The sequence below is a fragment of the Eschscholzia californica genome, unplaced genomic scaffold, assembly GCF_041429995.1.
Source record: "Eschscholzia californica isolate CP2 unplaced genomic scaffold, dmEscCali1.0.p SCAF_1, whole genome shotgun sequence".
NCBI classification, from domain to species: Eukaryota; Viridiplantae; Streptophyta; class Magnoliopsida; order Ranunculales; family Papaveraceae; genus Eschscholzia; species Eschscholzia californica.
Genome location: NW_028238198.1, coordinates 1,195,958 through 1,223,956, shown reverse-complemented (window position 1 = coordinate 1,223,956; position 27,999 = coordinate 1,195,958). Strand labels below are relative to the sequence as shown.

Here is a 27,999-nt window from a genome sequence, read left to right as displayed (position 1 = left end):
CGATTTTGATGGTTATGTCGTTATGAGGTGACTATATTCTTAGCATTTTGTATGGAAAGTATTGGTATCAATATCGCTAAAATGTATATTTATGTTTTACAGAGCTTTATATCATAGTCGTCCAATATCCATATTATAATTTTTGTCGAACATGAACTTCGAACCTGAGCTTACCCTCAGTAGATGCTAACTCTCGTCTAGGCCAACTATCTGCGGAAAACCATTTATTCGAATACACCCGTTAAAATTTTAGCTAGAGCTCAGAGTGGAGATCATCAAAACTGCTAGATTTTTCAAGCCTAGAGATTATAGTCTGCTTAGAGTGAGAATCTTTTTCGGAAAGTAAGCAATCGACAGAGGGATGAACAGCTCCATAATCAAATCCCATGGCAGAATTGCAATAAGTCTTAGCTGTTCCTTCTTTGCTCTCAAGATTGACATTGCCGAGAATAATGGTACTACATGGAACTGAATCACTGCAAGCAAATTTAATGGCTTCTGAACTCTTTGTCGTGCCTGTAACATTTCGATAGATGACCTGGCTAACTTTCACGGCTGATGTCTGACGTAAAAATGAAAAACAGAAGAAGCTTTTTAGTGTCAGTTCGATATCAAACAATCAAATCTAAAACAAGTTGAAGGTAATATTTTGAGTTGATCAAATGTTATTAGTATCTACTGATTTCATTTTCAGGTCACTAGTTTATCACAGAAGCTCGAAATTTGGAGATTGTACCTGGTTCTGGCAAGTTTTTGGGGAGTCGCAGTAGAACTGGTCGATGATAATGGGGTTTTCAACTTCCTCCATCCTGACATTCTCAAAACGAACAGATCGAACAAACCCAGAACCACCCTATTTGGAGAAAACGGTATGTAAAACTTGTTCTCCGATTACTATAAATTAGTAGTTTAGGTGAGTTTTTGTTGTTAAAAGTGGAAAAAGATATACCTGCCAGGTCTTAATTCTGAGGCCATTTGTAGTCTCCTTTAGAAATGCTGTATCTAAGACCACTTGACTGACTATTCCTGTACTGTTGTCCTTCCCAAGGCTTCCGATGCTAATATTGACATAAACCCAGTAAGTAAAAGAAATAGAACTCGAAAACCAGAAAATTCTATCGGAGCAATTCCTGCTTCCGAGTTCAGACGATTGATGACTTGAAGTAAATTTACCTGATTCCATGACCTGGTCCACAGTAAATGTTCTTCATTTTGATGACTGAACTAGCGTTGACGATTGAGACACAATCGTCCCCTTCGAAGTTGAAAATTCGTTAGTAAAAGACGGTAAGAATAAGAGAAGTTAGTACTCAATTTGGGATGTAAATCAGTAATAGCAAATCGTTGAGAAGCGAAGATGTTAACTATAATTGACTCATACCTGTTCCTATTTTGCAGTTTTTAAGAACAACATTTGTCGATTCAGCAATATGGATTCCATCAGTATTTGGACTATCATATGGAGCCGAAATTTGGATATCAGAAACCCGGACAACATTAGAGCGATAGATTACGAAATGCATCTGTGGGCTGTTCTTGATTGTAAGATCTTTCAACTCTACCATGGAACTTGAGTCAATCATTATTGCCTACATAAATTATCTCTTGTTTAGTTTCACTATTTTCTATAAATCTTTAATGAGTTCTTAGAGCGAAAATAACTTATCAGTCTTAGGGCAAAGATACTTACTGTTGGCGCAGCTCTACAAGGCTGTGGAAGAATCGAAAAACAAAGAAAATCAGTTTTACGTTTTGAAACTAGAAAGTTCATTAGAGAATTCTTAGTCTTAATCAGATTGGTGAATTTACATTATCTTTGTTCTTTTTGCATGAAGAAGCCCACCATTTGCTTCCTGAACCATCAATAAACCCGCCACCTTGAAAAGTTACTCTTTTTAGGTTAGAGAACTGAAGCCACTGACTTGAGCTCTTTAGATCCCAATCACTAGGTTCATCGGGTGCTACTATCGTTCCGTTTATCTGTACCAAGTATGAAATAAATCTTAACCAACATAAACCAACAAACCGATAAAACGGTTCATATTCAATAATCTTCTATGTATATATATATATATACACATATATATATATATATACACATATACACATATATATACATATGTATATCGTTACCTGAATAACTAACTTATCGACACAAGGCCCTTCGAACTTTGTTTGCTTAACAAGATAACGTCGTCCTTTAGGAACCAGAAATACTGATTCCGGTGTAGAACAAGCTTTATTCCATGCTTTTACGAAGGCCTTTATCGTACAGAAAAAAATGGGTAATATAAGCAGATCATTCATATCGATAAGAGCTACAAAATTGAATATTGAAACGGGTTTGTCACCTGGGTATCATCAGAAACTCCGTCACCGATAGCACCAAACCTATCGACACTGACAAGAACTTTGCCTTTATGTTTATTTATCCAAGTTGGTGAATCGAAAACTTGTTGAATTCCATCTGCTACTAAACTGAACTCTTCGAACTCTCCTGGCATGAACCTATCTTCAAAAAACCTATCGTCGGCACTAGAATGAGGTATAAAAACCAGAAGAACAAGAAATGAGATCAGTGATGAAACTTTCTTCATTTTGTTTTAATGAGACGTAATTGATTCTTCTATTTTTGCAGGTAGGAAGAAGATTAAGAAGCAAGAGAAGAAATGGGTTTTGATTTATATTAATTGTTTTTGACAATAAGTGGCTTGGCTTTAAAGTGGATGAATGTGGGATTATTCTTTAGGCTTTAAGTAAAAGGGAAGCTCTGTTTCTCTGTGGATTGCTTTGCTTTACTCTTGCCTCTTTGAAGTTAAAACTTCATCACTATATATATGATATATCCATACCATTCTTAATACATATTTTACAACTATCATACGAAGGAAAGGGCAATATCGTCATCATGTAAAAAGCCCGAACACATGCAACTTTTAGCTTCCACGATACGTCTGCAATTCAGAATACAGATTGAAATACGTCTGAAATTCAGAGTGAACATGTAGCGGGTTCGATAGAAGTGGTATATTTCATTGTTCGAAATAGAAAGGGTCGATTAGAACTTACTTTTTCGGGGTAACATAAATGGTAAATAAATGATCAATTCAAATCCTATTAGTTGAAATTGGATGAGGAAGATAAAAATATGAATAGGTCAAGAAGTGAAATGAAAGAGTGTAAAAATGGGTTTAAGTTAGACATCAAAAAGAGCCATCACATTTTCAATGCCTTTGAACTTTCAAGTGTAAGAAAGTAAAGAAATCATTACCACCCAACAGAATTCCTTCTTACGGAATTTTCCCGCAATTTTGACTCTCAATTTCCCGCCAGATTTCTCCCTTACAGTTGGTTTATCCAAACCATCATGGTTAGCAAATCGATTTATTGGGCTAGGGGTAACTTATTTATCTACTTTACCATTAATGAAGATAGCCTAAATATTATATTTTTTTTTTTATTATTGCAGGACATGTGGGAATATTTTCACACGCTCTCGCTCACGTGTGACTTTGTTTAACCTAACACATTTCTTTTCTTTTCGGTGACGTGAAAGACACACAGTCGTTGGGCCTATCACGGGTGAGTCTAGCTGTGATACTAAGTTTGTGCTCGTCAATTGACGACGATGGCTTAGGGGGAGGAGGGAGAGAGAGATTACACAAGTTCCACGCTAGGATCAAACTATGCTTTATTATCATATTTGTTCAACAGTACAAGCCCCTGTTTTAAAAGAGACCCTAAATGACTGATGACCATGAAAGCTTCAGAATGTAACTCTCAACAGTTTGAAGCTGCTAAGGCCTCCAACAGGAAAGCAGCAAATTGCATCTGGGTGTCTTCATCAATTGTTGAAAAGAGAGGGACATGAACAAACAGAGATTTGTGACCTTTCTCCTCAGCAAATCGAAGCGAATGGTAATAAACATAGTTGCAGACGAATCTTCCCGCGTCATTTGAGATTCCGACATCAAATCCCTTCTTCCTCAGGAGTTCAACGATTTCATCTACGGAGCAAGAAGTCTTCAACCACAAAATTGTAAAAAAGCACACCCAAAAACAAGTTAGCATCATTTACATGAACTTGTCATAGTAAGATTATTGAATACAAAATGATACTAGTTGGTAAAGCGAAACACAATTTTTAATTATAAGGTTAGAACTGATAAAGCTGCTTTTATTGTCAAGAAATACCGATAAAGAGAACTAACAGCATATATAAAATTACCTTCCTGGTTTTAGAAATTTCGCCATCCTCGGGAAAAATTGGAAGTTTCTGAAAAAAATTAAAAGGGTTAATAATCTCGATTCAGACACGTACAAATTCAACGTATTTTACTCTAGGGAACACAAAGAGAGCTTACATTAGGCTGCCAGGCGAGTTCATCGGGGCAACAGAAAGTTGCTTCATTTACTCCCTGTTGTTCAATGGCAAACCTCTTTAAGGCATTGTTGACTCCAAAATGAACCTAACGCAGAAGAAAAAAGGAGAAGCAAAATTTATATGTTGACAATACGGGTCGAGAAAGCATATTCAATTAAAGTTCAGTAATTCTTAAAGAATCGAAGTAGACTTAAGACTATTCCATTCAGAACGAATGACAGAACCCTCGCATAATTTCGTGAAGAACTATGTCGTTTGTAGTTCAAACTTCAAAGATGGTATTGAAGGTTCTTTTGTCGAAATTTTAAGTATTGTGCTTGGGGTGAGGTTGGTGTATACGATCCAAATCCTCGTTAGACCCACATTTCAAAATTTAATATTGATGTCTTGTTGACTCTCGAAGTACTTTGCAGTATAACATAATGGAATTGATAAAGAAAAACTAACCCATATAACTTGTTCGTTGGGTGAGGAATCCATGAGTGGTTCAGAGATACCCGATTCCAGGACCTTGTAAAGCGTCGGAAGTGCTCCTTCTCCTGCAGTTTCAAGAACAATGCAGCTCCCAAGAGTAACCCCATTAGGCAATCCTCTACTTTTAACAAATTCTTTCAGGTTATTAACGATTGTCTCGGTTGGATTCTTGGGTACTCCATTAAATTTCTTGAATCCTGTTACATTAATTTTTATAGCCGGGACTCCTTCAGATCCCATATTTTCACCCCCTGATATAAACATATAGAATTATTTACATGCATAAAAGAAGAACTCTCATTCAATAACCCAACCACAGACTTTGTACCTTCAAATTACTACTAAAAAGAGCTAGATAATTTAGAGTTCCAATCAAGTATTAGGTTTTTGGTCATCAAACTCATAACCAGTATTGGCAATTTAGAGGACATGGACATTATATTCTTCATGACTGTATCACCATTTTCCCATGTGAGACTATTCTTCCACGACCCCTTATATGTGGGGCTTTTTGAGCCTAATCGGGTAAAGTAGAACACGCGTGGGCGTTAAGCCTATTACGCGCGGGCCTAGCTCTGATGCCGTTAAGCCTATTATGTGTGGACCTAGCTCTGATGCCGTTAAGCCTACTATGTGTGGACCTAGCTCTAATACCATGTTAAGTTTCTGGTTGTCCAACTCAAAACCAATTAGGCGCGAGTGGGAGAAGACCTGGACATTCTAGAGTACCCTAAATTTACTAAAGATAGATGATTTCATTTTCCAACAAAAAAATAAAGATCAGAGCTCAAAATCACAATTAGATTCTTATAAGATCAAAGACTTAAAAAGTTCATTTTTTTCAATCAAATTGATGAATTCAAAGTACATAAAAATTAGGAAAGTAGTGAAGAAATTTCTAGAAAACAAATAAATATCACCAAAAGAAGTAGTACTAATTTGGACTTCAAAAAATAAGAAAAACACTAGTATTAGAGATCAAAACTCAAAAAAGGAACCAAATTTTCCAGCTTTGATAAGTCCGCCGCCTACAAATTCTATAAAAAAGAAACAAAATTTGAGTTCCATGTAAGAAGATGAACGGATAAACCCTAATTAATCAGACAATAATTCCATTAAATCAAACATGCATAGAAATCATTGAAATGAAAACCAGAAAACAGACAGAGTGAAAGATTTAGATAAAGAAGGAAATTGATAGAATTGCCGAAAGAAAAGAAAAACCCTAGAATAGAATCGATGATGTTGGAGATAGATTACCTTCTTCGAGCTTTTCGCTTGAAGACGAAGGAAGCTTCTTCTTCTTCTTCTCAAATTTGAGCCTTTTACTTTTCCAAGACCTTTCTTGGATCATTTATAGATAATGAAATTTAAATGAAACTGATTAGAGATAGATATGGACCGGGTAAGCTTATCGGGTTATATAATATCCGGGTCCTATTTCTGATGGCACCCATTAGGCTGTGAATAGAGGTGGGAATCGAGGGCACCCCGCGGGCAGAAAAAGACTCAGGACTGGCAGGTAGGGCCAACTGACTGTGATGACCATTAGGGCCGGCAAACTGGCGGGGTTAGTAATCTCTTCGTCCTCCAATGCCCGTCGGTGCCTGTTTATTTTGACGGACAGAAAATATAGTACGGGCTAAGGTGGTAATGCCCCTTAGCGAGCATCAGGCCCTGATATAGAGGTCGGGTCACGGGTACCCACTGTCCCTTTTCGGGGCGGCAGGATATATTCCTACCTCTAGTTGTGATTTGTGAACAACAAAGTTGGGCGGCCCTTGGGAATTTAGATGGCTTGTATAGGGACCCTAGTTTGTCATTAGTGTATAGGAGTAGCAACTCCCTAGGCACATCAATCCTTTTTTCCCTTTAATACCATTTTACAAGTCCATCACATACGCATCTCTCTGCCAAAGTCAGTTTATGTCCCTCATCGCTATATGGTCGCGAGCCCTTAACAATTTTGTCTTTTAGCGAATGATATTTTTATTGTTTTATAAGATGTAGTGGTTGATAATAGACGTTTATTTGTTATCACCATAAAGGAAAAAGAGATAAAATGAAGGAAGATAATGAATAAGATAAAAGGGAAGGGAGAGGGGAGAAGAGATGGGGAAGGTTTCGGTTAAATGAGTACAAGAGTGTAGTTGGAGGAAATAAAAATGAAGGGTTATGTTAGAGATGTCCCTATACATGCTGTTATAGGGACATCGAAAGCAAGGGTGTCCCTCTACAAAAAGTGAGGTCCCTATACATACGACCATATTATCTGGTTTACTCTCTCTCTCTCTACTTTCTCTCTCTAAAATCTATCTCCCGTCATCTCTCAAGATCGGCTTCTAAGGTGAGTTTCAAGTTACCCCTTTTTCTCTTCCTTTTGAATTCTGCTGCAAATTTCATCTTCCTCTCCAATTTTTAATCTGGAATTCAAGGAAAGCGGGAAATTAGAAACAATAGAAGTAACAATCTGAAATTTAAGTTTTGATCTCACGCTGAGTCAAATTTCAGAATAAAACCCTTGAGTACAGTTCGTTCTGATTTTCATAATTTTAGGGTTTGGGTTGTTGTGAAGTATGTTGGATGATAGTGTATGATATCACTTTTAAGCATCTCTATTGAGTTTATGATTGGATCACTTTTAAGTATCTCTATTGAGTTTATGATTCGAGAATAAAGATTTGATCTTGTTAAGAATCAAATGAATAATGGAGAGGTTTTCCCTGACGTTACCTCTCCAGATCCATTGGAAGAATTTTCATTGTTTGAAGAAGATGAGATGTTGGAAGATGATGTTGATTCACCTGCTTCATCTGAGTACTCATCATATGGTGAATCAGAGTTTGAGAAATACTGTAGTGCCAATTCATTCATGGGTACAGCAAGTATATGTAGTTCTTTAGGAACTTGTAATGATTTTCTAGATTCTGATTTAGGCTCTTTTAAGAACTTGAGATTAGATGATGATCGTCTTTTGGAAACTTATGGTTCTGGGGTTAGGTTAGGGAAAAATTTGATAGCTAATGGAGTTCATGTGGAAGAAGATAGTGTACCATCGAAAAACAAAACTTGTTCCAAGTCTTCACCCAGCAATGGAAATTTGACGATTTCGGAGGTTAAGAATGAAAAGTACTCTCGTGAAAGTTCGAATGTGAATGCTTCATCTAGTAAGATTTTGTATTCTGAGGATACTGATGAAGGTTTGATGTCATCTATAGGTTATACTGAACTAGGGTTTTGTCGAACTTTTGAAAATGGTAATTCTTCTTTAGATGTAATTGGCGCAGAAGATGAGGAGAATGACATTTTAAACTTTCGGGCTCAGTCCCATCCTTCACTGGGATCAAGTGATTCACCACTGAAAGTGGCCTTGCTTGAAGAGAATCCCACTGAAAAAGCTCAGAATTATTCGGGTTTCTTCGATCAATCAGGCTTAATATCGAATGATTTATCTGACTGTAGGGAAAGTAGGAGAGTGATAGAAGGAAGCTCATCCAAATATGAACATTCCGATGATGAGGACTCAATGTTTGGCTCTGGTACTGATGATGAACAGAGGGTTGATTTGTACCAAAGGCAAAAGTTACAACATTCTCGAGTAACCAAAACAGATAATGGAAATCCATTGCTTATGAACTCAACTGTGGCATTTGGTTCAGAAGACTGGAACGACTTTATAAACGAAACTGGGGAAGATGGGTTATCTTTGACATTGTGGGATAAGCCTATAGAGCAGCAGAAAGGACCCATAGGAAACGAAAGAAAACTTATGAATATGAAAGACAACTGTCACACCCATGGTACTGATGAATTGGTAGAGGATCGAGAAAGCAATTCTATTGGGAATGTTATAATAAAGAAGGATAAACTCACACAGAATACCCTGTTAAATGTGAATCTAAACGTCCTGGATGGGGCAGCAGAAAGAGATCTTCAATGTTTATCTGATGTGGGAGTCACGGGGATTGGTGAAAGTGGGATTTCAGATAACCGTTCCTTGGGCGTGGCAGCATTTCAATTGGATCCTCTTTCTGATATAAGACTTTCCACCTCCAATGAAGAGCCTCGAGGTAATAGAACTGTTGAAGATCATAAACCAAATTTGCTGCCTTTGTTACCTCAGGATGATCACGATATTGGCGTAGAGAGAACAGAAAAAGAATCTCCCTTGTCGCTGAAACTGTACCCCAGCCCTCTAATACCAAGTGAGGTCAGTTAGCACTCCTACAATTGCATTTTTTCCCCTTGTTACGTACTGGTTTTGATCCTAGTGTCTGTGGATTCTTGGTTTGTTGTTTTCGTTGATCAGTTGACGACTTGACTTGCTTATCATATCGTTATGTTGAAATGTTATCAAATAAGCATAATTAAGAGATAAATGATCTTAGTTCCAAGAAAAAGAGATAAATAGATGTTTTAGATCTCAGCGGACTAAAATTCTTTCTGTGATGACGTTATAATTACGGCAAGAGTATGTGTAGAGACGTGTTTTTCCTCACCCCTTGTACAGTGTCCAGGTTACATAGGCTTTTCCTGAGGAAAGTAACTAGGGTACATGGGAAGCTTTTGTTCATGTAGGTTTTTGCCTGTGATTGCTCTCCATGTAGTGAGACTGACTCTTATGGTCCAATGGTCTGCTATCGATGCAGGTTGTAACTCTCGTCTGTTCAAACGCCAAGTGCTCAGTGACTTACTGTAATTCTATTTATTTTTCTTGAGATGCTTATGCTTTTAATCTATTAACTGACTTTACGATGCAGGTGGAAAACCCTGGATCAAATGAATCCTATGATGAGTTTGTTCTTGACATGGAGGAGATTTTACTTGACTCAAGAGAGTCCCATGGAGCTAGATTCTCTCAGGGGAATAGATCATCTTCTTTTCAGGTGCCTCAGCCTTTCAGGGACGGCAGCTCTACTGCTTCTACTTCTGGTACTGATGATACATACTCAGTAATTAACCAGCCACTTAGAATTGATGGTGTTGAAGTAGTGGGAGCAAAGCAAGTAAAGGGAGATGTATCACTTGGAGAAAGGATTGTAGGCGTAAAGGAGTACACGGTATACAGAGTTAAAGTTTGGAGTGGCATGGATCAATGGGAGGTTGACCGAAGATATCGTGATTTCTATACTCTCTATCGTCAATTGAAAAGATTGTTTGCCAATCACGGTTCACGTCTTCCTTCTCCATGGTCACGTGTTGAACAAGAATCTAGAAAGATTTTTGGAAATGTTTCTCCTGGTGTTGTTAGTGAGAGAAGTTCTCTAATTCAAGAGTGTTTAAGATCGATTCTGCATTCCGGTTCTCATTATAGTATGCAAACTCTCATTAGTTTCTTATCCCCTCAAAAAGATAATTCCTCCATGGTAAATACTCAGGTGCCTCAATCAAGTTCAGAGTTTTCTCAAGGTACAAGCACAGAGGATTTTCCCAGTTTAGGAAAAACCATTTCGCTTTTTGTGAGAATCCAGCCCCCGAAGTCTATCAAGCAATTGTTAGAATCACAACATCACACGTGTGCAGAATGCCACCAACAACTCAACTCTGCAAAAACCCTGATGGGAGAATTTGTTCACACTCTAGGGTGGGGCAAACCTCGACTTTGTGAATATACCGGTCAGTTGTATTGTGCTTCATGCCATACAAATGACTCTGCTGTCTTGCCGGCAAGAGTCTTACATCTGTGGGATTTCACCAAATACCCAGTTTCTCATATGGCTAAATCATATTTGGAGTCCATTTATGACCAGGTAACTTACAGATATTACACTATTTTTAACTTTTAATGTATGAATATAGCACATTGTAATTAACAGTGTCAAGCTTATTTCGCCATATGGATCCATGTTGATTGTTTGATCTTGAGAGATCGATTGGATATAAATTAACTGTTAGGTCTTAGATTATCCTTATTTCGGGATTGTGGTTATAGCATCCTTCCTTACAAGTTCCTTGCCCATGCAGCCCATGCTTTGTGTGAGTGCAGTTAATCCTATTCTTTTCTCAAGGGTCCCGACCCTACTCCATGTCATGGGTATCAGGAAGAAATTAGGAGCTATGCTTCCATATCTTCGCTGCCCATTTCGGAGGTCCATCAACAGAGGAATGGGTTCTCGTAGACATCTCCTTGAGAGCAATGATTTCTTTGCGCTCCGTGATCTCGTTGATCTGTCGAAAGGTGCTTTTGCAGGTAATATTTTGTATTTGAATATATATTTGTAAGTTAATGTAGTTTTCTCGTGCCATTCAGATATGCTTTTAATTCCTAGATGTGTAATGGTTTCTTCTATTATTTGTACTCTTATTTCAGTACTTCCGGTCATGTTAGAGACTGTGTCAGAGAAAATTCTCGCGCACATTACTCAACAGTGCCTTGTTTGTTGCGATGTTGGTGTTCCTTGTGGTGCTCGGCGTGCCTGTGAAGACACATCTTCACTCATTTTCCCATTTCAGGTAAGCATTTTTCTGTAAATCTTACTTGGTGCCTCCGTCTAGGTTGAAAATGTTACGGGCACGAGATATTCTACTTCAGGCTTTTGGACATTCTAACCCCGTGTAAACCCAGAACTCACATGATTCACCAAGATCTAGGTCTGATCCCACTGAGTAATAGAGTTCCGATGTGTTTGGTATCGGCAAAAAAGATTAAATCCGAGAGCATACATGGTTCCTTTCTCTTCCTCACGGCCTCGCCCCATTTAGACGACACAAACCCTAGTTCACCCAGGTTCCGGTTAAAACTTTGCACTCCGATTTACCCAGAATCCTCAATTGATCATTGATTTGGACTTCTGTCTGATAAATGTTTGAACAGGAATCTGAAGTAGATAAATGTGCTTCTTGTGAAGCTGTTTTTCACAAAACTTGCTTCAAAAAGCTAAATGGCTGTCTTTGTGGTGCACCGTCTGTTGGAATAAAAAACTTCAAAGTACACTCAGAGAAACTAGAGAGCAGCACCAGCGCCCAATTGGACGAGGCTTTGGAGGTCTCGGCAAAGAGGCTTCAATCAGAAACATCAACGGGATTTTTTTCTAGTTTGTTCTCCAGAGGAAAGGCAGATAAAATGTGGGGATCTAGAAAGAGCAGTCCTGTAATTCTAATGGGTTCTTTACCTAGTACTTCTCTATGACCATCCATGTAAAATTTCTCCTACAATGTGTAGTATTTGTGAAGGATGAAAACCTCAAAATTGTGATTTTATTTGTTTCATGTGGCATTGTGTTGTATAAGTATAAGGATTGCTCTTCATCGATTAGATGCGAGTTTGTAACTTCATTTGTTATTCTTTTTGATTGAATTCAAGAATAAGATATGTTATCAAAATCTTATCAGAATGAAGAATTCATCAAAATCTATAAGCAGTGTTAGTAGTTAATCAACTTGTTGGGAAACTTTCAATTTTTTTATGATTGATGTAATTCTAACTTCACATGGCTCATATGCCAACAATTACACTCAGTTCAACTGGTTGGTTGGCTCTTTGTTTATACTCGCTCATCCTAGCAGGCTAACTTATGTTGGAAGATGAGCAGGCTAACATATGTTGGAGGTTCTTCAGCGGTCAGCCTACAAGTCGGGTAGAGTGACATCATTGTTAGAGATGAGCAAATAGCTCGGTAGAAAATATTCCTGACCCTTATGGGACACTCTCAACATATTTTCAATTCTAATGACGTTTTTCACTTTTTCTTAACAAAATGCAAATGTTATTGTTTGGAATGTGTTGTTAGCAAAACAACATTCATAAAAAAAAATATTTCATGTGTTAGGATGTTTTGGTGAAACCCTCGAACGAGAAAAAAGGGAGAGAAGACTGTTGAGAGAGAGATGTTGACAGAAGAAGAAGAGAGAAGATAGGAGAAAAAGAAGAAGAGAGATAGAGAGAGGTGTTGATGGTGTTGCACGGTGGTGGTGGTGGTGGTGGAACGAGGAGAAGAAGGAAAAAAATTCCAATGGTGGTCGCTAGTCGGGAACTGGCCGACCACCAGCGACAGGCAAAAAGAAAGTGACGAAGGGTAGGGAGGGGTAAAAAAAGAAAACAACAGTTAAAATTGACGGACGGAAAAATTAAACTAGGGGCAATATGGAAACATATCATTTTTAGGGGGTCAAAATAGAATCCCAATAAAATTTGGGGACGATTTTGTAATCACAATGAGTGTTTATATCTTACAGTTAGGACCATGGGTTTCAGGTCGTCGAAGCCCGCCTTGTAATTTCAGAAACAAAGGCCCAAAATTGACGTTCAATTGGAGCCCTGATCCGCGAAGAAGGTAAACCCTAGAAAATACCCTAAGACTCGCATATAAAAAGCTCATATTCCTTCTTCGCTCGGCTTATCAGGTAATATTGGCGGTGAGCTTCTGCAACGATGCAGATCTTCGTGAAAACCCTAACTGGGAAAACCATAACCCTAGAGGTTGAATCCTCAGATACGATCGACAATGTCAAAGCCAAGATCCAAGACAAGGAAGGAATCCCACCAGATCAACAACGATTGATCTTCGCCGGGAAACAACTGGAAGATGGACGAACCCTAGCTGATTACAACATCCAGAAAGAATCAACTCTTCATTTGGTGCTTCGTCTTCGTGGAGGAGCGAAAAAGAGGAAGAAGAAGACTTACACAAAGCCAAAGAAGATCAAACACAAGCATAAGAAAGTAAAGCTTGCTGTTTTACAGTTTTACAAAGTTGATGATTCTGGAAAAGTTCAAAGGTTGAGGAAAGAATGCCCTAATCAAGAATGTGGAGCTGGTACTTTCATGGCTAATCATTTTGATCGTCATTATTGTGGTAAGTGTGGTTTAACCTATGTTTATCAGAAAGCTGGTGGAGATTAATTAATGAATTAATCTTCTTCTTTAATTTCTTTCTCTTAGTAGTTGGATTATGAAACTTGTTTTGATTTATGGTTTAATGACTTGTGTTATTTGAAAAATTTTGGGATTATGATTTAAGGTTTTTGTATTTGACTATGGAGGTTTATTAATACCCTTGTTTGTTAATTTTGGATTAGCATAGTTAATTATCGTGGTTGAGGTTATTATTTTAAATTTTGATTAGGGTAGTTTGGCATTTTTATCAAACAGGTTATATGCATGATTTTTTCGAGATGCACATGAAGTGTTTGATAAAATGATTGAAACACTTGTGTTACTTAGTTGCTTGTGAATGTTGAATTAAAACTTCATGCTTATATTGACCATTTAGCTTTTTAGATGCGTATTGGACTTGGATTCTAGAAATGTTAAGGAATTATTTGGTTAAGTAGGTTAGATCAATAGCAACCACCAAGTGCAAAGCTCACTAGGTTAGTCACTAGCAACGGATGTGAGTCGAAAATGAGGTTGATTTTTCTTGTGGACTCTCTCCTCAATGGTAATCCTTTGGATAAGTTGTTGTGGATTTGGCATAAAATCGATTCACTTGTGTTGAAATTGGAAATGGATTTGTCAGCTCGTGAAATACCACATCACATGACGATAACAGCTGTGCAAAGGATCACTTATTGAGAATGAGTTTGCTCTCACCGACTCTTTAGCTTTGTGGGACTATTATGTTTTATCCAGTGCAGTATCGGTCCATCATGTTAGAATAGACTCGGATGGAATCCAAATGCCAAAACTTTGTTAAAGAAATATTCATTTAGATTTGAAGTCTTGAACAGATGAGCTCTTATGACTGGACTCTAAGCCGTTTAGTGGCTAACAATGTTAATATCCGATGTTAAGCAGACGAGTGGAGTTCGTAAATTAGGATAGAGAGTTACTTGACACGTCATTGCTGGCCGAGCAACTAGTTGAGCAGAGTAACTGTTGCCGATGCTAAGCCGACGAGCGGAGTTCGTAAATTAGGATAGAGAGTTACTTGACACGTCATTGCTGGGCCGAGCAACTAGTTGAGCATAGTAACTGCACTAGGTCCATTTGTAGGATAATATCACATAAATTGTTTGTCAATTGATTCATATTGGACTAGTTCTTACAATTATAGTGTGGCATGAAGTCAGATTGCTCCAATGAAATTGAGTTTGCTTAAATCTCTCTTAAATGTGGGACTATTATGTCTTGTCCAATGCATTATCTTATGCTGGGCCAATATCTAGAGAGACTTGCTGGACCCAACCACTCTTATTAGAGTTATGGGGGAATTAGGAATCCGATAATCAAATCCCTTCTAAAGGCGATCTTCTCATCAAACCCCTCTTATATCTAAACTAAAAATATGAACCATTATATGCATGGTTTTATCTTGTCGACTCTCTCCTCAGTGATCATCCCTTGAATAAGTTATTGTGGATTTAGTTTTGACTATATGTGATAACTTCGGTATAAAATCGAATCACTCCGTCTTGAAATTGGAAATGGATTTGTCAGCTCGTGAAATCCCACATCACATGACCACAACAACTGTGCAAGCGATCAATTGTTGAGAATGAAATGCTCTGACCAACTCTCTAGCTTTGTGGGACTATTACTTTTGTCCAGTGCAATATCGATCCATCAAGTTAGAATAGACTCGGATGACAATCCAAATGTCAAAACTTTGTTAAAAAAATATCCCTTTAGATTTGAAGTCTTGAACATATGAGCTATTATGACTGGACCGCTTACTGGCGTCATCCAAATGTCAAACTTTGTAAAAAATATCCCTTTAGATTTGAAGTCTTGAACATATGAGCTATTATGACTGGACCTAACCAGCTTACTGGCTAACAGAGTTGATATACGGTGCTAAGCTAAGCCGATGAGCGAGAGTTCGTGAATTAGGGTAGAGAGAGTTACTTGACACATTCCATCTAAAGCAGATCTTCTCATCAAAACTGAAAACTCTAACCATTCTGCGTTTCGTGGTTTCTATAACGTGTTCCAATACAAAACTAAAAATGCAAATTCTGGGGCTAAAAATATACTTGATTATAAATTGAGTTCGATCTAACTTTTCATTTTCTTTCTTGAAGGGGAGTAATAACCATTTTTCATCACATTTTCTTCAACTCTTGCCTTCCACCTTTGTTTAGGCAGACTTGTTCAGTTCTTTGTAACCATCACCTTTCATCGGTAGATGCTCAATCTTAGCCTTCAAACTTTAATTGTATGCATTCGGAAATCATCTTGAACTGCCAAAGCCTGTGTAAATACGACTACCAAACGACTGGGCTTGTGACACCTTCCAACCTTACCTCAGATTCTTCTTCTGTTGTCTACTCGTGCTTTCTTTGAGGCTTGCCCAGCTTCTGGAAGGGTGCTACTTGATTGTATCTAACAAACATATGAATGGTACAATTTCAGAATTATGGCGAGACTCGTACCATAAAACACGGATGGATATTCAGGAGTTTAACGTTTACCTTATCAAGCTTATTCCTCACCAACTGAACTGTCGCATTCATTGATTGTGATGGGAAGTAATCCTGGCAAATCAAAACACACGTTCCGGTAAACTGAGGAAATCAAAAAACAGTTACGCAGTTGACCATGCAATAACAAAATAAGCACAAACCTCATTGGATGATACTGTTCTGATTGGAGTGTGACGAACTTGTTTCACGAAATCCCTAAAAAGTGAGAAAGCAAGAACATTACAGCGTCTAAACTTCAAAGGAATTACTTAAAAGAGTAAAGCTAAGAAATATGAAAAGCTAGAAGGCACAAATCCTATGCGGCTTCCTGTGAATTGCGGTTTGGTAGATCACAATCATCGGAAGCACGAAACACGACAAGGCACATAAGATTTCTGTCCATAGGTTGCCCGGGTTTTCTCGTTTCCTGGCATTTTTCTTACTTAAAATGCATGAAAGATTTCTCAAAGTTGAAGCTGGACAAACTCACTAACCTTTGCTTAGAGTTTATCTTGTTAAAAGTACTCAGCTGTGCTGGAGGAGGAAGCACTTGAGGGTTGAAAAGATCATCTTGGTCACAAGCTTTAGACCCAACCGGTCTTCTTGCTGCAATTAGGGGATATAGACATTAGGTACAAATTTAAAAGCTTCCGAAATTCACAGAAGAAACTTGGAAAGTGATAAAAGACACTATTATACCACGCATAGAAGAAACTCACGGTTCAATCGTGATAAAACCTCCTTTCTCCTGCATTCCAGTTTCTCCTTTGTGTCCGAAAGGCTTTCAAACTGAGGAGCATATGATACCTGGAGACGGTTTCCGAGAAAATTGAACTCGTCGAGTTTTCTCTTTGCAAATCTGCAAAAAAGATGAGAACCCAAGCATAAGATGAGAGGTGGGAACTAGTCTTTTTCTCCTAATGGGCAATGATTTGGTCATAAGTAACAGGGAAAAAGGAAGTTCCAAACTGTATTACCTAGCGTTGCTTACATGTAAAAATTTGATCCAATAAACATCAGTATACGGTTCACAATCCTCTCCATCCATCGGTTTACACCTGAGAAATTAACAGAAAAAGTTCAAGAACACGACCCTAAATATGTCCAAGAATAAGACCCCTTGTCAATGGTAGAACAAACTCCGGCCCAACAGTAGTAACTACTATTTAGTAGATCAATATCCTTCTAACAACTTGAATCTAACCTTAGGCTCTACAAATCAGATGCTCTGCTCCCTGTGTTGGCTATAAAGAGATTGTCATATATATGCTACAACATGTCTTATATCACCTAAAAAACACCTAGAAGAGATTCATTTCTATTAGATGCAATATCTTCATCTAAAATTCGTCAAACCATTATCCTTTAATCTTCGCTTTGTTCATAATTAAGAAGAAATCCTAAAGAAAACTTTGTAAACTAACATTGTTCTTTTTCTAAATCACCGAAAGTCTAAATTTTTTTTAAACATCATCCTTAAGCTGCATTTCAGTCAAGCAAACCAAAATTTTCGCCCCCTAAATGGAAGTAAACATGATTTCTTCTCTTCCCATCGGCACAGACATGATAGATACTACATTAGCCCAGATAATTGTCTTTACGTAAAAAAAACAATATTCAAATTTTTGTTTCCTTCTCTTATTTGTAAGAAAAATGTTAGGAAACAAGAGAACCCAGGTAAAGTTTGGGTAGAAATGTTTTGTAGTTTGGCATGATTCGTGCTTCCAATGATTCTGATTTAGTAAAACCGGCAATGGAAATAACTCACGTAAAATTTCTGTCTAGCGCTTGTCTAGTTTTTCTTCTTCTCTAGCATTACTAGGTTATCAGTAATAACGATTCAAAACTTCTAGATTCGATTTGGTACCGAAAACCTTATATTTCTATTCTACCAAGTACCAACAAAAAACAATTTGGATAAGTGAATTAATAAAGCTTACTCTTCAATATCTCCATATGACCCGAACAACTTCAAGAGCTCGTCCTGACATCCTACTGATGGTACATTACGAACTATCAAAAACCTAATAACACAAAACCATCTGGTTAGGTTAATAGATACTTTAAGTGAAGTACTTATTCTAATTTTTCCAATAAGAAAACTAGGGTTAATGTTCATAATGAAAAATTAGTATATGAATTTGGGTAATTTGCAATTAGATGCTAATGGAAACTAGAGTTATTGGTGTGTGATGATCATAAATGGAAACTAGAGAGAGAAAAGGATATACCTTGATTCATCACAAACAGTATATACACGAACAGCTGGAGGTTCATCTCTATTTCGCGGCATCTCTTTTGATCAGTGAATCGGAGAGATGAAAATTTCAGAACCTGGATCGTCAAGAAATATATATAGAGAGAGAGAGAGAGATCTGATAAATTTGAAGAGAGAGGGAGAGAGAACTTCTTCGATCTCCAATTTCGCATGAAGAATAACCAAAACCCTGGGAAGAAGAAGGAACAGCTCTTGGGAGGAAAGGGAAGGGGTTTGGAAAGCCCTCTTTTGAAGGGAAGCTCCTGTTTATAATTAAACCAGATTCAAAGGACTATTTTCGAAATTATCAAATCCCTCGTTGTTGTACGGTACCCAACGTCAACTTAGACCCAAACCCGGCAAAGGGCCTGCGAAGCGAACCCACCTAAAGATTTTGACATCGGAACAAAAAAAAGAAACATGTCCCACTAGAATACGGTGCGAGAAAGGAGACTTGGGCATGTGTGTGACAAGCAAGGCCTTGCATTGTACATTTTTTGTAAATGAATTTTATTGAAGTTAGAAAAAAAAAATTTATAAATTGACTACGATCTACGATAGTTACCACAGTAGAATTGATACATCAAAGATGTGATAAACACGATAACCGTCTAAGTTGAATTCTAACTCAGACGGGCCTAAAGTTAGAAGTTGGGTATGTAAGAATTGGGGAATTCTCATCCAATATACTAAATAGCCAAAAGTTTTCTAATTTATGAACTAAATATGGAAATGGTGCCTTAATAAGATTTCCCCCTCTCCTTTTCATCACAATGCCAAGAATCTATAAGTTGTTTTCAGCTGCTTTCATCACAATGCCAAGAATATATAAGTTGTTTTCAGCTGTTCTGCATATTCATCCAATGTAGTGGTTTCCTCATGAGTGATATTTTTTTCCAACTTTCCGTCCTTGAATAAACTCGCATGAATTAGATCAATGTCCACTATAAAGGTCTTTTGATGTTGTGTGAGCTTCTTTCTAGGTGTTTGAGCACCAGCTAATCTCTGTGTACATCTAAACTACAACGAGCACACAACTGGTCTTCTTTAAACGTCCACTTGAACTTAGCACTCACATTCACTGAGTCAAACAAAATACAAATTGCAGTGGTAAGGGGCAGAAAATCTCTGCAGATACCAAATTGCAGTGGTGATAATGGGAAGAAAATCTCGGCCAACCCAAGCAAGGAAACAAGATAAGAAGGCCTAGAGAGAAAATGCATTCCAGAGAGAGACCTTCGAATCTCGGCCGAAAATTTTGATCCATGTTTTACTTGGCATCCACTTTTCGTCCCCCTATCATTTTCGAAAATCAAATGCAACCTTGTTCCCTTTCAGCTTCTCTACCTTAAGATTTTGAACTCAACAAGAACATATGTACATATATATATAATATATATATATAGAGAGAGAGAGAGAGAGACCAACAAGGATTTGCTAAATCTATATATATATATATAATATATATATCAACTATCAGCAGTGTCAGACCTTACATACCAAGCCAACTCTAAATATAACTTACCACTTCAAATCAGAACTTCAAAAAAAAAAAACTACTTGATGTGTATAAAATTCATTAGACCGCCTTCCCTCTAGTTCTAGGTTAACTAGTTACAGTTTCCCCACACCATCTTTTCTGCTTCTAACTACAACACCCAACCAAAAATCATCAAGAACAAAACAGAATACCTCCTTCCATATCATTTGTCAAGTCAAGACGGATTTTACTGAGCATTTGGTCGAACCCCTGTGAACCTGTCAGGACTTCGACTACGGCTCCTACTGCCGACGTTATAGCCTCCCCACCCGCCATTACCTCCTCTGTTTGGGCTTGGGCTACGATCACGGGCCTTCTCTGCAGTATGAGTGTTACTGCTACTAGTACCGTAGATTCTCTCGTGGAAGCTCACCCGTGTATCACCATCATTCCTACTCAAACAGTAACAACAAGATGCTTCAAGAAAGGTCACTCTTCCACCCACATTATTCACGTTAATTGAAGATAAAGAAAAATGATGTGTAGTGAAGAAAAATGGCTAACATACCTGTCACGAGGCTCAGGCTCGTATCCACGAGCTCCGTTATCTTTATTTTCCGACCAGTTTGAAGATGGTGGACCATAACCACCACCTCTACCACCGCCACCATAACTGGACTCGAAGCGCCCGTCTCGGCCTCCGTCATAACCACCACTTGAGGAACCTCGGCCACCGTCATAACCACCACTTGAAGAACCCCAACGCCGAAACTTGTTCATTCCACCACCTCTTGATGCTAAATCACGGATTTGTGGCGGGACATTCTGATTAGCCCCTTCTAGAATCTTGATGAGATCAGATGCGTGTTTTGCATCCTGGTCAGCGAAGAAGGTGTAAGCCACTCCAGATGCACCTGCTCTTCCAGTTCTTCCAATCCTGTGGACGTAATCTTCGACTCCAGTAGGGAAATCATAGTTGACAACAATCCTGCAGAAAAAGACCCAGATTAGGATTCTTAGCAGCTGGTCTTGATCTCATAGCAGAGACTATATATATTTTGAAATAAGACTATATAGAATCATTAATCAATTAAGAGGGTCAAACCAAAAAGTTCAAGGACCCAGAATCACATTAAAGAGAACTTGCTAGAAATTATTTCTTCTTCAGAATAATAAACAATTTATGTTACAGACTGGCATTTGTAGTGTCCGATTTTAAACAAATCAGTAGCACAGGTGGAGTTGCCAACCTGATGTCCTTGACATCCAGACCCCTTGCGGCAACATCAGTAGCTACAAGAATAGGAGATTTTCCCGCACGAAACTCGCTCAACACCTGATCTCTCTCACCCTGTGATTTGTCTCCATGGATGGCAGCAGCCCCAAAATGACGAGAGATTGTACGAGCAAGCTGATCACACATTCTCTTGGTTGAGCAGAAGACTATTGCTTTAGAACCTGGTTCTACAGATCGCAATATTTGTTCTAGACGTCTCTGTTTCTCCATTGGAGGGACCATTTCAACATGCTGTCGCCAGACCACCAACATAAACTAATTAGAATATGACTAGATTTACCCCAAATTACAAGGTCAAAAGCGGTGTGACAATGGGCAAGAAAGATTTACACACGGCATACAGGAAAAAAAATGTCACTCGTCTAAACTAAAATAAAAAGCATGCATCTGCCCCAGATTATAGCAACACTAATGATTGAAAAGTCTCATCCAACCTCACCTGGGTAATGGACTTGTTTGCAACAAGCTCGTTAATGTTGCCAATGTTCACCTGAACAGGATTAACCATAAAATCTGCTGCAATTTTGCGTACTTCCTTTGGCCAAGTTGCAGTGTACATCAATGTCTGACGGCGAGGAGGTACCCCCTTTATGATTTTCCGTATCTGAGGTTCAAAACCCATGTCCAACATTCGATCTGCTTCGTCAAGCACCAAGTAAGCAACTTGACGGAGGCTAATTTTCCCCATCTCCAGAATATCATTCAGACGTCCAGGCGTGGCAACCACTACATCTGCTCCTTGCTGGATCTCTCTTAGCTGGGGTCCTTTGGGGGCTCCTCCATACAAACACTTCAGACAAACAGAATAAAAATATTAGACAACAGTGACAAATTCTTAAGAAATTAAATGAATTTGAAATCGTAGGAAACAAACCGTGCATGAGATTCTAGATGACTTCCCAAACTTCACAGCCTCGTCTTGTATCTGTGTTGCTAATTCTCTTGTCGGGGACAATACCAAAACAGTCGGACCCATCTGAGGATTATTTCTGCCACGCTTGAGATTAATAAACCCTGGAAGTAAGTAACCCAAGGTTTTACCGGAGCCTGTTTTTGCAACAGCCACAATATCTCGACTTTGAAGAGCAATAGGCCATGACTGTGCCTGAATTGGAGTAGGAGCAGAGAATCCTGCTTGGAGGACCTGGAAAATAAGAACCGGCAACCCCCATGAGGAGAAGCACCCTCAAATTCAGATGATTATTCTTGCTGACCCTAACCCGAGGAATAGGTAACGCTGGAAAAACATTATCTTTCCCCGTATGTAGACACAGCTGATGCTTGGCTTGCAAGTGCAAGCTGGAGCAATAGAAAGTGGTATTCTATTCGGACCAAGTGGCAGACTGAACCATCACTAGAAACAGCCCTGACCACAAACTTGGCGATTCCAAAAGCCCTTTTCAGTCATTGGTCCTCGGAACAAAGGAACTCCAACTCAAGCCCTACATAAAAGGGCAGCACAGTGTACGACATTAGCTCCTTGCTGGAGAAAATATCGCACCCTGTACAGAAAAGGACAGACGCAAAATAGACACGAGTCGGAAATTTAACCTCCAGTGATGGCCAACCATACACAGCAAACAAACTAGGTTAAGGAGCTTGGAAACTCATGACCACAAAAGAGTAGTATTACAGCCTTACAGGAACCCAAGCAAAATGAGTAACAAAACTTTACCTCTCTCAGGATCTCTGGAGGAAAGCCAGTTGATTGAAATGACATAAAAGGTGCTGGTACATTGTCCCCCTGTGGAAGTTCCAAAATTGTCAGAGTCCATCTCAAAACCAAATCAGCAGTAAACAATAGGACTATATAATTCCTGTAAAAGCACTTGAAATCTAGTGTAAGTATAGCAATTTCCCAAATCGGCTATTGATTATAGTAGACCCCAAAACCACCATAAAAAGCTTCCTATGAGATGAACTCTAGAGTTGGTTGATTGTTAACTTCTAACTTAAGAAACCAAATGATGTCCACTAAATACTCATTATTAATTGCATTGCGAATTGCAAGGTAAAATGTTATCCAACAAAAAAATATATCCGGCATCTGCATTGTGATTTAAACTTTAAAGATGAAGTAAATTTATCATATGACAAGATTTTCAGGGAACCAAGTAATAACACATCCTCGTGCAACATAGTGGTCGGTCAGATCAAATGGAAAGAGAGATATTCTCCAACTAAGAATCTTAGACAAAAAAGGAATTCACTATGTACATCAACCAGGACAACTGCATGAAAATTATGTTTCACTTAAATTAAGAGCAGCTATTAACAAATTAACTTTTTAACATGGATGAAAATAAAAACATTAACATGCTTACAGAAACAGTAATTTCATGTTGACGTCGATAGGCTTCAACAGATAACCCACTTCCTGTGTCAGTTCCAAGTCCTACGGATGATGATCCACCTTGACCGCTGCCACCTTCCATACTCTGCACAAAGTATTGACATAAATCTTATGTTAGAAATATCTCTTGACACAATAGTAAAGCTGTTATGGAAACACAATGATACACTTTACGGGAGTAAAGAGTGACGTAAAACCTATTAGCAGGCAATTTACCAGGTTTTGATGAAAAATACTACAAATCGTCACCCAAATGTGTACAATTATTATTCTAGGAGCAAATCAAACCTATTGACACCAAGGGTCACAGCTAGCAGAAAACTTGCCAAGTCCACATTTAGATTTTTAATTTCCTATTTGTGGTATACAATAATCACTTTGATAAGTTAACACAATGCAGAAAAATACGAGTACCTGATGCTTAGGCTCATCACTACTCTGTACGTTATACCGACCATTTTCTTCAGTAGCACTGCTCTGATACTGTCCTTGAGAGGATTGATGAATTTGAGAAGAAGAACTCGTAGGAACAGAAGCAGGTTTTGGAGGAGCAGGTGAAGATGTCCCCGAGGGAGCAACGGGTTTCTCGTACTGAGTAACATTAGTCACCGGATTCCAAAAGTAAAGATACCCTGTGCTCCCATCAACTAAGCCTTTCCATGGCTTGGGAAGTGTTGGGTCTTCTGGTGCATAGCGAGGGCCACTTGAAGCAGAAGAAACTGCTGCCGCCATATTTGAACAGCCACTATAATTAAAGCAGAAATGTTATATAGACTATAGACATACAAACAAGACACTCTCAACTCAAGAATCAAAATCTACAACAAAACCAAAATCAAGATGCAAGCACGTAAATGACTTGTCTAAGCAAACTATCACCAACAAAATGATCAAAAGCAATCACCATTCCATAATATGCTAAAACCCATGACAAACCCACCTAAAACTCCACAGTATTTTACAGAAAACAATCAAGACGTATAAAATGAAGTAGTAAAACTACCACTGTAAAGTTTTTTAAGCCCTAAATTAGAACAAACCAAACCCAAATCGTCACCATAACCAAATGTCGTAACCCTAAACTTCTTCCAGAATCAACGTTATGAATCCCAATTTATTGGGTTTCAAAGCTGCATGCACCTAATACAAACCCATAAAACCCACATTTGACATAATCAACGTCTAAAAACCCTAAAAAGAAAAACAAAATCCGATCGGAACCCTAGTTTCATGCATTACGACATTTTCGGTTAAAAACTTTTTAGATCTAAATGACCATGTAGATACAAACATAAACACTATCAGAAACCCTAAGCTCCATTTAGAAAATCGAAAGCATAAATTAACCTTCAAGAATGGTGATTCAGGTATGATTATGGTGAGTAGAGAGAGAAAATCTTTTCCCGCAAATTTGAGTTTTTGGCGAGTAATTTGGCGCTTCCTTGAAGCCGAGAAGCGTCAAAGAAGAAGAAGAAGAAGAAGAAATGGGAAAGGTTAGTTCCGGTATATATGGTTTTTTGTTTGGGAAGGAAACTCTGGTTAGATTTTAACTATGGTTTAAGGCATTTTGAAACCTAACCATAGTTAATGTGGGCTTTTCTTTAGTTGGAGACTTGGAGTGGACCTCGCTTTCCCAACCCAAATAAGAAAGTGGTATTATTTTGGAACAACATACCAACAAAATGTAGCCTTCGGCGGAAAACATCAAAAAAAAAAAAAATGTAGACACTATTGGAATTCATCATGTGATTCTCATACTTTCTTCTTTCTAGTGTCTAGTTTCTACCGTGGGCTTTCAACAAAAAAAAAAAAAGTTTCTACCGTGGGAAAATCATTCAAAGCATTGCTACATTAAATACGCGATAAGGACGATAATGGATTTTTATAGTGTCTGACCCTTCGCACATCTTTGAAGATGAGAATGCTAGTGGGAGATCAAAATCGTTGCCTGTGTTAAGAGGAGGATGTTCATATACATGAATCAGTGATGATCGACCTGGATATCTCTTTGGAAACGAGGTGTCAGAAATAAAAATCACTCAGATAATTTGATATGGGTCAAACTTAGTGTTTCATTTCAGCATAAACTCGTAAAATCAATTTTTTTGTATTTTGGCTAAAAAAAACTCCGACCATCATAGTACATACAACTCCAATTGCTCCTCTTAACACATGAAATACAAATAAGCCTGATTGTATTTGTATTCGTGAATCGCTTTGTACGAATCTTAAATTAGATGAGAATGTTACAATGCAAGTGGAAGTCGTCTTTGTATTTTACACCTCTTTCAGTTCATAGCACCCGCCCATGACACACCACATTTACACCGTCCAGGAACCTACCAGAGATATGTATAGAGGAATGAAAATATCAATCAACCCATCATGGGTCGCCAATTACACATCCACAAAACGAGCAATTGTATTGGAGATCGCCCAACAAGTAAGAAGAAAGAAAATAAGTGAGAAAATAACTGAGGACTATGACTTGGAATACTTTACTTGTTAAAGAATTTTGTCTTTTTCTCTTTACCTAAATAAACATAGTTAATTTCTATTTGGCCCCCTACTTTGTGACCAGCTTCCTTTATAGCTCCCTATTTTTTGTAAATTCAAATATGGTCTCATCTGATCAGGTTGGAGATCTTGGGTATGCTTCTGAGCTTGGAAACTATGCAGAATATAGTGGAGCTCCAAATGAACAAGAAGTTTTGCAATATGCTAGAGTTGTAATCGATGTATGAACTTTCTCCAATTCTAATCTCATTATTGCTATTCGTGTTTCACCAAGCTAAACAACCTCGTGCATAGATTGCTTTGTAACTTTCTTCTCTTGATTTTCTCCCTCCTAAACAGTAAGATTCGAACATTGGTCCCTCCAGTGGAGATATATACATGTTAAGAGTCCACCTAATTGAGCTTCAATGTTTTCTTGAAATTTCATACCGGAGCATTTTAAATGACGTTGTAGTCTTCACGATCTAATGGATTATACAGTGTGCAACTATAGATCCTGATGACCAGAAGAGAGCTCTTGTAACTGGAGGAGGGATTGCCAACTTCACCGACGTTGCCACTACATTAAGTGGCATCATTCGAGCTCTAAGAGAAAAGGAGGAAAAACTTAAAGCCGCAAAAATGCATATATATGTGAGGAGAGGGGGTCCAAACTATCAGTTAGGTCTAGCAAAAATGCGAAATCTTGGAGAAGAAATCGGCATTCCTCTTGAGGTAATAAATCACTAACCGAAAACTTATCTGCATTTTAGGCCATTGAATCAATTCAAACGTGTAAAACTAAGAGAATTGTTTTTTATCTTTTTGGTATTTCCTAATGATAGGTTTTTGGGCCTGAGGCGACTATGACGGGCATATGCAAACAAGCAATTGAATGCATCACTGCAGCAGCTTAAATTTATCAAAATTTGTTCTTTGAGATTTGATTTTCGAACTCTTGCTACCTAGCTGCAATTTTATAAACGGATTAATTGTTAACGACATGTATAATGATTGTTATTGATTTTTGGGTAGTAATTTATATCGAAGGGTTTTACATCATCTCATATGGATAGATCAGGATCGTGGCGGATAAATTAGGGGCCAGTGGACTCTTTTGTACAAAACATATTGGGCCTAATTTCGTTTACAACAAAGTAATTTATAAATAAAAAGTTTTAAAAAAATTTAATAGTAAAAAGGATATTAAATCGTTGATAAATGAATTCAAATTTAATGTCTGAAGAAATTAAAGTCTAAAAACAAGCCGTTAAAAGTTTACGCATTTTTTGATCGCATGAAAAGAATTTAGATATAGAAAAATTGAGTTTTCCATTAAACGAAAATACCAAGTTTTTGATAAGATAGTCAAATAATTGAGTTATAAGACAATCAAAATACTATTTGAATTGAATAATTAGACTAGGGAATATTTGGAACAATTCAGGAAAAAAACAGCAAATGTTTTCGGGCCTGAGGCGACTATGACAGGCATATGTAAACTCGCAAGTGAATGCATCTCCGCGGCAACTTAAATTTATCAAAATTTACTTTTTGAGACATCATTTCGAACTCTATTGCTACCGTGATAATCTTTTTTGTGTAGGGATTGTTATAATTATATTCTAGGGTTTCACATCAATTCATATGAGTAGATTCACTCCACATGAAGTTCAAAGATGGTTAGGAACTCTTGCTGCTGATTCAATTTATGATTTACACGTTTACTTATATTACGAGGGATTTACGTCATCTAATACGCATTTTGCATTTAAAAGGAGAAAAAAGTTTGTCAGTCCATGGTGGTTGTTGGTCGACACCCTAGACTGAAGGGTGATGATGCAGGCGCATAAACGTGTGGGCCCACGTCCACGCGTGCCCACATCCTATTTGGTTATAATAGTAGTTTATTTAG

General features: G+C 38.0%; 7 protein-coding genes across 10 annotated transcripts; 3 read left to right on the top strand and 4 right to left on the bottom strand.

The window, feature by feature from the left end:
- Window positions 1-45: 45 nt before the first annotated feature.
- LOC147562981 (putative polygalacturonase At1g80170) lies at window positions 46-3,109 on the bottom strand. The gene is made up of 9 exons (XM_086633207.1): window positions 2,352-3,109; window positions 2,134-2,262; window positions 1,810-1,980; window positions 1,691-1,711; window positions 1,382-1,589; window positions 1,174-1,255; window positions 950-1,058; window positions 737-853; window positions 46-562 (listed from the first exon to the last, which is right to left on the bottom strand). Exons 1-9 carry the CDS (start codon window positions 2,595-2,597, stop codon window positions 254-256), a joined length of 1,392 nt encoding a protein of 463 aa, XP_086489333.1. The 5' UTR covers window positions 2,598-3,109; the 3' UTR covers window positions 46-253.
- Window positions 3,110-3,674: 565 nt separating this feature from the next.
- Window positions 3,675-6,250, bottom strand: LOC147562980 (uncharacterized). Of its 2 annotated transcripts, XM_086633262.1 has the most exons (6): window positions 6,119-6,205; window positions 5,464-5,895; window positions 4,832-5,427; window positions 4,365-4,469; window positions 4,229-4,276; window positions 3,675-4,023 (listed from the first exon to the last, which is right to left on the bottom strand). In XM_086633262.1, exons 3-6 carry the CDS (start codon window positions 5,120-5,122, stop codon window positions 3,781-3,783), a joined length of 687 nt encoding a protein of 228 aa, XP_086489388.1. In that variant the 5' UTR covers window positions 5,123-5,427; window positions 5,464-5,895; window positions 6,119-6,205; the 3' UTR covers window positions 3,675-3,780. The 2 variants fall into 2 exon arrangements, with proteins under 2 accessions (XP_086489388.1, XP_086489379.1); XM_086633253.1 differs by lacking the exon at window positions 5,464-5,895 and having other exon boundaries at window positions 4,832-5,109; window positions 6,119-6,250.
- A 638-nt stretch (window positions 6,251-6,888) lies between these two features.
- On the top strand, window positions 6,889-12,213 carry LOC147562979 (Phox (PX) domain-containing protein). Its single transcript, XM_086633148.1, has 5 exons — window positions 6,889-9,068; window positions 9,619-10,608; window positions 10,823-11,048; window positions 11,169-11,311; window positions 11,673-12,213. The coding sequence occupies exons 1-5, from the start codon at window positions 7,560-7,562 to the stop codon at window positions 11,985-11,987; spliced, it is 3,183 nt and encodes a 1,060-aa protein (XP_086489274.1). The 5' UTR covers window positions 6,889-7,559; the 3' UTR covers window positions 11,988-12,213.
- On the top strand, window positions 12,191-13,865 carry LOC147562978 (ubiquitin-ribosomal protein eS31 fusion protein-like). Its single transcript, XM_086633183.1, has one exon. It carries the CDS (start codon window positions 13,230-13,232, stop codon window positions 13,698-13,700), a length of 471 nt encoding a protein of 156 aa, XP_086489309.1. The 5' UTR covers window positions 12,191-13,229; the 3' UTR covers window positions 13,701-13,865.
- A 1,792-nt stretch (window positions 13,866-15,657) lies between these two features.
- Window positions 15,658-18,703, bottom strand: LOC147562977 (RNA-binding (RRM/RBD/RNP motifs) family protein). Of its 3 annotated transcripts, XM_086633167.1 has the most exons (9): window positions 18,433-18,679; window positions 18,142-18,225; window positions 17,179-17,259; window positions 16,921-17,060; window positions 16,696-16,807; window positions 16,363-16,417; window positions 16,211-16,273; window positions 16,043-16,121; window positions 15,756-15,946 (listed from the first exon to the last, which is right to left on the bottom strand). In XM_086633167.1, the coding sequence occupies exons 1-8, from the start codon at window positions 18,492-18,494 to the stop codon at window positions 16,044-16,046; spliced, it is 675 nt and encodes a 224-aa protein (XP_086489293.1). In that variant the 5' UTR covers window positions 18,495-18,679; the 3' UTR covers window positions 15,756-15,946; window position 16,043. The 3 variants fall into 3 exon arrangements, 2 of the variants coding, with proteins under 2 accessions (XP_086489287.1, XP_086489293.1); XM_086633161.1 differs by having other exon boundaries at window positions 15,658-16,121; window positions 18,433-18,703; XR_015223185.1 differs by having other exon boundaries at window positions 15,756-16,121; window positions 16,363-16,628.
- Window positions 18,704-19,891: 1,188 nt separating this feature from the next.
- On the bottom strand, window positions 19,892-25,308 carry LOC147562976 (ATP-dependent RNA helicase-like protein DB10). Its single transcript, XM_086633137.1, has 9 exons — window positions 24,936-25,308; window positions 24,003-24,333; window positions 23,560-23,673; window positions 22,911-22,979; window positions 22,110-22,379; window positions 21,675-22,025; window positions 21,189-21,466; window positions 20,507-20,926; window positions 19,892-20,390 (listed from the first exon to the last, which is right to left on the bottom strand). Exons 2-9 carry the CDS (start codon window positions 24,318-24,320, stop codon window positions 20,186-20,188), a joined length of 2,025 nt encoding a protein of 674 aa, XP_086489263.1. The 5' UTR covers window positions 24,321-24,333; window positions 24,936-25,308; the 3' UTR covers window positions 19,892-20,185.
- A 665-nt stretch (window positions 25,309-25,973) lies between these two features.
- On the top strand, window positions 25,974-27,001 carry LOC147562975 (ATP-citrate synthase alpha chain protein 2-like). Its single transcript, XM_086654339.1, has 4 exons — window positions 25,974-26,050; window positions 26,170-26,326; window positions 26,586-26,819; window positions 26,930-27,001. Exons 1-4 carry the CDS (start codon window positions 25,974-25,976, stop codon window positions 26,999-27,001), a joined length of 540 nt encoding a protein of 179 aa, XP_086510465.1.
- The last annotated feature ends 998 nt before the right edge of the window (window positions 27,002-27,999 follow it).